Source organism: Camelina sativa, chromosome 11 (genome assembly GCF_030686135.1).
Source record: "Camelina sativa cultivar CO46 ecotype springtype chromosome 11, ASM3068613v1".
Classification (NCBI taxonomy): domain Eukaryota; kingdom Viridiplantae; phylum Streptophyta; class Magnoliopsida; order Brassicales; family Brassicaceae; genus Camelina; species Camelina sativa.
The window spans coordinates 28560129-28567408 of record NC_141890.1 but is presented as its reverse complement, the minus strand read 5'-3'; the positions used below and the strand labels follow the sequence as shown (position 1 = coordinate 28567408).

General features: G+C 31.7%; 1 protein-coding gene across 1 annotated transcript; it reads left to right on the top strand.

Annotated features, from left to right (window-relative positions):
- Nucleotides 1–579: 579 nt before the first annotated feature.
- On the top strand, nucleotides 580–1529 carry LOC104724274 (germin-like protein subfamily 1 member 13). The gene is made up of 2 exons (XM_010442734.3): nucleotides 580–779; nucleotides 882–1529. Exons 1-2 carry the CDS (start codon nucleotides 656–658, stop codon nucleotides 1424–1426), a joined length of 669 nt encoding a protein of 222 aa, XP_010441036.1. The 5' UTR covers nucleotides 580–655; the 3' UTR covers nucleotides 1427–1529.
- The last annotated feature ends 5751 nt before the right edge of the window (nucleotides 1530–7280 follow it).

The following is a 7280-nucleotide window of genomic DNA, read 5'->3' as shown; positions in this document are numbered from 1 at the left end:
ATAAATACCGTACATAAAATACGCTCTAATTTTACGTAAGTCATAGCAGATTTGCAAAATAAGTTGAACTCTATCTAAGATATAGCTAGAAACCATGTAATAAATCTGTAATATATATATAAACAAAATTTGTAATATGTTGGATTTAGAAAAGAAATGAAAAATTTGTGATTGATTTAGTCATACATAACTCTTCGCAAATGTTCTGAATGGTGAGGTGCATTTACCAACTTATGGTGGCATTTGCCATTAAACTGCTACTACTCCAGAAAAAAAAATTGTTAAAGCTTTCTCTAATATTCCTAAATGTTTGGCCAATCATTCATACAGGTACACATATTCTATCGGACTTGAATCTAGAAGGTCATGTACAAGGAAAACAACATTGCAAATCAATAAATAGTAGTGCATGCAAATCCAAATTCAACCAAAAAAAAAATAGATTAAGTTATAGATAGACTTGTTAAACGTTTTTTGAACTGCCACATTGAAACATGCGACTTACAAATCTATAGAATTACTACGGACTACGTCAAATATGACATGCGCTTTTGCCTTATAAATACAGAGCTCAAATGCTTCCCAATTCACAAACAACACACACACACATATAAAAGATCTATAGAAACCATTAACAGAACTCGTTGTTTAAAACATGAAGGTTTCCAAGTGTCTCATCCTGATTACCTTATCTGCTTTGGTAATTTCCTTTGTCAAAGCTTACGATCCAAGTCCACTCCAAGACTTCTGTGTAGCCATTGATGATCCCAAAAATGGTGGTGCGTAAAAAATTACGCTGATCATATTTTTACCGTTCTCCTTTATTATGATTAAATTCCATTTGTAATATCTGCTTTCCAACTCAATATTTCTACTTTCAGTTTTTGTGAATGGCAAGTTCTGTAAGGATCCCAAGCAAGCGAAGCCAGAAGATTTCTTCTTCTCGGGGCTCAACGAGGCAGGTAATACTGATAATGATGTCAAATCAAACGTGACAACGGTCAATGTCGATCAGATTCCAGGGCTAAACACTATGGGAATATCCTTGGTCCGCATCGACTATGCACCATATGGCCAAAACCCGCCTCACACACACCCTCGTGCCACTGAGATCCTTGTTCTTCTCGAGGGAACATTATATGTCGGGTTTGTCTCTTCCAATCAAGACAATAACCGTCTATTTGCCAAAATGCTGCACCCCGGCGACGTGTTCGTGTTCCCCATAGGAATGATCCATTTTCAAGTGAATATCGGTAAGACCCCTGCGGTAGCCTTTGCTGGACTGAGTAGTCAGAACGCTGGTGTTATCACGATCGCAGATACTGTGTTTGGGTCAACGCCCCCGATTAATCCAGAGATTTTAGCTCAGGCGTTTAAGTTAGATGTCAATGTTGTCAAGGACCTTGAGGCCAAGTTCAAAAACTAAATCATGTCATTACGAGTGTTTATCTTCATAACAATTATGTAATGATGTTATACGACTTAAAAGTTTATGCTTGATAAAATAAAAAGGTATTATTATTCACCTAGCTAATTGGATGTTAAGTTTACCTTTCTATTATAGGATTCAGTATTACATTTGTTTAAATGTTGACCAAAAAAAAATATCGGGGAACTAAATTATCTATGCATGATGTTAAATCAATCAATAGAAACTTGATGAAAGACCAAAAAAAAAAAAAAAAAACTATACAACATTTTTAAAGCAATAAAGGATTTTTTCAAAAAAAACAGATATAACCTAAAAAATTAAATACCCATAAAAGCATTGACGATTTTTATTTTTTTCGTTCTTCTCTAGTCAAGTAAAGTAGATTATTGGATGACTCATTGTCTAGGAAAATTATAAATATTTAACTACAAATATTATATAAATAAACCGAATAAATAATTATTGACAAAATGTTATTTAAACCATAAACTTTCAAATTTTGGCCATTTAAATCATAAACTTTTCTACACCATTTAAAACATCAATTTTCGTTGACTAACTCTTTAAAACATAAAATTTTGTTGACCAAGCAAAAAAATACATAACATTAAATTGGTAACTAAACAACTAACAGATTTTACTATACCGTTAATCTCACTGTTAGTGACAAAACGACGTTGTTTTAAAGAAAGTTTAAATTTGAACAAATGTCAAACCATAAACTTCAAATATACACCATTTACTATGAAATTTTAAATCTAGGTCATTTAAACCATAGACTTTGTTGTAGGACATTTAAAACATTAACTTTCATTCACTATCAATTTTTAGACATCAAGTCAAGCTAGACTTAAAATTAAGTCTGCTTACATGCATTACTTAAATCGATCACAAGGGCAAATACAAAAAAAAAAAACTTTATAGTGGCTTGTGCTAGTGTTGTTGATGTGTCATATGTTGTCTAAAATAAATATTAGGTACAAAATGATTAAGATCAGAAAGAACAAAATGAAATTAGTCGGATCTTGATGATGTCGTTTTTCATGGATACTAATCAGGTCGTATATCATCATTTTTCATGGATACTAATCAGGTCGTAAAGGTTGTTACAAAGGATAAAACTACTCAAATAGACATGTCCTCTTTGATTTATAGATAAAAATAATAATATTTTGGATCAATAAATTTAATATCTAATCAAAAGAAAACAATAAAATAATGTTAGCAAATGTAACGATAAACATGCATCAATTTGCTTCTACGTTTATACATCTAAAATCATAAACTGTAAGTATATGAAAGGAAAACTGTAAGATAAACTTAATGTGAAAAATACCTTCATAACTTTAATCTAATCTAGGTAAAACAAACAAACTTTAATCTCTTAAACCGAAGCCAAAAACCATGTAAGTCATGCAATTGATACGAAATAGATGTATATAATCAAACTATCTGTTTAAAAAGAGTGTCTTGTTGATAAAAGATACACACATTGTAATGGGTTGATTGTTATAGACATTGACATTTTCACATACATGTAGGAAATTTGGTATTTGCTTTTTTTTTTCCCTTATTGCAGTGGTTCAAGGCTAGGGATGTTAATATGCGTATGCAACACCAATTTATTGAATGGGTATATTGGATTAAAATGAGACTATTCAAACAAATTTATGGGAAAAACTTAAATGGGACTAAATGGTTTTTCCATTTAGTGCCATTAATTATATGAGTTTTATCATAAATAAATGGGTATCTATCTAGACATATTTATTTTGATATTCTTATTAAATATTTATCATATAAACCTATATTTGTTCTGCCACTTAAAATCACTTTTTTTTTTTGCCAAAAACGCAAAATTTTCTTTATTAAAACCGTTTTTCTTTCAAAACCGTGTTTTCCGCCAAAACTGTAAACACGAGTTTTCCCGCCAAAACCACAAAAACATATTTTCCGCCAAAAACATAAAATTTGTTTTTACTCCCTCTGTTTCACAAAAAGTGTAATTTTAGAGTTTTATTTTTGTTTCATAAAAAGTGTTATTTTTCATTTCAATGCAGTATTTTATATTTTCAGTGCATCTTTTACATTAGATTTCCTAGTTTACCCTTAATATATGACTAAATTAACCAATTAAACACTTATTAAATAAAGATATATATTTGTATATTTTAATGTTTTTTTCATTAGTGTCAAATATGTCAAAATGACACTCTTTATGAAACAGAGAGAGTATTAAAACCATGTTTTGCCACCAAAACAGTAAAAATGAGTATTACCGTCAAAACCGCAAAAAACGTGTTTTCGCCAAAAAACGCAAAATTTCTTTTTTATTACCTAAATTTTTTTTCTTTCTAGACTGTGTTTTTTCTGCCAAAACCGTAAACACGAGTTTTGTTGCCAAACCGCAAAATTGTCTTTATTTATCAAAATGTTTTTTCTCAAACAGTGTTTTCCCGCCAAAATAGAAAAATCCAAGTTTTTCCATCATTAAAAAAAACTGTCACAAATACACGTTTTCTCGCCAAAATTACAAAACCAGAAAATTTCATATTATCACCAAAATTATATACTTAAATGGGTTTAAATGGGGCAATATATGTTTAAATGGATATGGTTAAATGAGTTTCAAATATATATGAGTTCAAATGGGTTTATACTTAAATGAGGTGGGTTTAAATGGCATGAGTTTAAATGGGGTGGGTTTACCTATTTTAACATCCCTATTCAAGGCTGTGATATTTTTTACCAATTAAATTCACTTAATTTGATATTTTAATACATACATTACCTTTCCTATTTTTAATTGCATATTATGAGAGAAAATTGTTCTTAAATAACAATGAGTTTTGAAAATAACCAACACAGTGCACGTAAACAATTTCAAAATCGATCTAAAATTAGGGGTGGGCATTTCGGTTTAAGTTTGAGTTCGGTTTGGGTTCGGTTTGGTTCGGTTTATTCGGTTTTGGTAAAACTCTAACCAAACTCAACCAAAGTTAGTTTGGTTTGGTTTGTGTTCTGATCGGTTTATGTTTGGTTTTGTTCGGTTTGGTTTGGTTTTCGTTTTGTTCGGTTTTAATTCGGTTTAAAAATTAATTAATGTAACAAAATTTTATTGATTATGGTTTTATAATAGTTAATTAATCAAATATATTAGAAAAAATAAAAAATTAAAACTAATACCTAATATTATATATAATTAAATCTATATTCATATTTAGTTAATTTTATTAGAAAAGTTAAAATAAAGTAAAATTAAAACCAAATGCAAGTGGTTGTAAATAATATAACATATTTATAATTTCAATAATATTATTAAATAATTTAAGAAACACATTGGTTATTAGTTTGGTTCGGTTTTAAACCAAAAAGAACCGAACCATTTGGGTTGAGAAGAAACATAACCGAATGGTTGGAGTGTAGGATTGGGTTTGATTTGGGTCGGTTTGAGTTTGGTTGTTCGGTTTGGTTTGGTTCGGTTCGGTTTAAATGCCCACCCCTATCTAAAAAAAAAAAAGACTTTGTTTTTTTCCCTTTTTTCAAACAAACTAGTTTACAAGAAGACTTGTTCGTGTTTTTCTGGTAACATGCTTATCAAGGCAGATTAACGAAAGACTTCCAGTAAGACGTAGTTACAGATAACTTATAAAAAGTATGCTCTATTCTTATCTAAGTCATAGCAGATCTGAGGGCCCTTGGAAAACCAAAAAAAATTCAAAGCTTCTTACTAAAATTTTTTATATTTGTAAAAATGACTCTTTTCTCTTGACAAAAATTTTTAAAATTGATTTGGACTCATGGCTAGTCCTGGGCAAAATACCCGGACCCGAAACCCAAACCTCGAACCCGATCCGAAAAACCCGAACCAAACCCGTATCCAAAAGAAGAAAAAACTCGAATAGATTTAGGATTTCTGAAATTCGGATACCCCGAACCCGATCGGGTTTTACCCAAAATCCGATCAAAACCCGATGAGTGTTGAGTTGTTTTGCATAACCCCTATCCCTACGATCTCTCAGTATAACGAATAAATTTGTTTGGCTTTTTTGCTTTTACCTCTCACCACCGGTTCGTTTTCCAGTTACAAGGTCTATAAACACTATTTATCAGGATTTAATCCTCATTCTTCAAGCTGGAAAACCTAAACTGCTACTCATCTTCTCCGTCTGAGACTTCACATAGACATTCACAGGTGATTATTTTTATTGTATCTTGTATCAAGTTTTGTCTATTGAGTTCTACTCTGTTTCATTTTCGATTGTATTTTGTATCAATTTATGTGGGTTTTTGGATTTGTTTGTTCGGTTGATCGATTTGCAAATCATGTGTACTGCAAATCATGTGTTCTATCACTATTATCAATCATGTGTTCTGCAAATCATCTTGTATCAATTATTAAAAACGGAGATATGTGTTCTGCACCCAGAATTTGTTTTGACGTTATTCATCGTTTGTTTTGACTTCTTCGGAAGAAGTGAGACTTGATATTAGGTTTTCTTTACGTTATGTAATGATCTAGTGATATCTGATCTGGTTTCTTTATCTAACTAAAAATAGATATGAGTTCTTCCCATTTCTGTTCTAATCACATGTTCTTCACTTGTTTGCTCAATGTTGTTCATTCTTCCCATTTGAATCTGAACTGTGTTCTGCACCCAGAATTGGTTTTAGCTTCATGATTTATTTGAAATTCTATGTGTTTTTGTCTTGTATTGTTGAGTAAAGCATGATTGGGTCTGTTTTAGTTTAGCTTCATGTCTTGTATTGTTTTAGTTTGATCATTTGATTGGGTTCTGTTTTAGTTTAGCTTCATGTTTCATGTGTGATCGATGGGTTTTGTTTTTTTGATCGATGGGTTTTGTTTGTGTGATCAATGGTGGTCTTGTTTGTGTGATCGATGGTGGTCTTTGATTAGTGGTCTTTTTTGTGTGAGCATTTGTTTTGTGTGATCAATGATCGATGGTGACATGGTGTTTTCTTTCACTAAAATTTTTTTACAATTAGCAGATGGATTCATCATCTTCACATCAACATGATCGAGATAATGATGCAGATGGATTTGAGTTTGATGGCAAAGGAGAAGGGTTTCAGACTCCAGAAGCAAATCAATGGGGAAAAAAAACAGAATCATAAAGATGGAGATGAACAACCAAAAACTCTGAGGCAAATCACTCCAAGGTCAGGTGTATGAGTTCAATTCACAAGGCTACCAAATAACCGCAATATATGTACCTGCCACTATTGCAAGAGAGAATACAAGTGTCCATCAAAGTCAGGGATTAAAAATTTGTGGAATCATCTTGAAGTCTGTAAGGAGCACAAGGTGTGGCTAGAAGGAAAAGATCCAAAGTTGAGTCAACAGGTCATTAATAAGGATGGAAATCTGCAAAATGCTAAAGTTTCAGAGAGTGTTTTCAGAGAAGCATCCAATGAGATGCTTGTGATAGGGGAGTTGCCATTATCTTTCATTGAAAGTATGGCTTGGAGACACTTCTGTAGCAAGGTATAATGTTCTTCTTTTTTTTTCCTTTTTTTTCTTCTGGATTTTATTGTAATGATACTAATATGTTTCTATATGTTCATGGATGCAGATGAATCTATATAAACCACACTCCAGAAGGACTGCCACAAGGGACATTGTTGAGATGTTTATTCAGAGAAAATCGACAATGAGAAAGTGGTTCATTGCTAACAAACAAAGAGTCTCACTCACAACAGATATATGGGTTAGTGATGTCACAGGTAATGTCATTTATCCTTCTTTTTACTCACAAATGGCTCGTTTTTGAGTTCACTTATCTATTCTAATCTTATCTTAAAATCGATTGCTACTCACAGGTGCAAG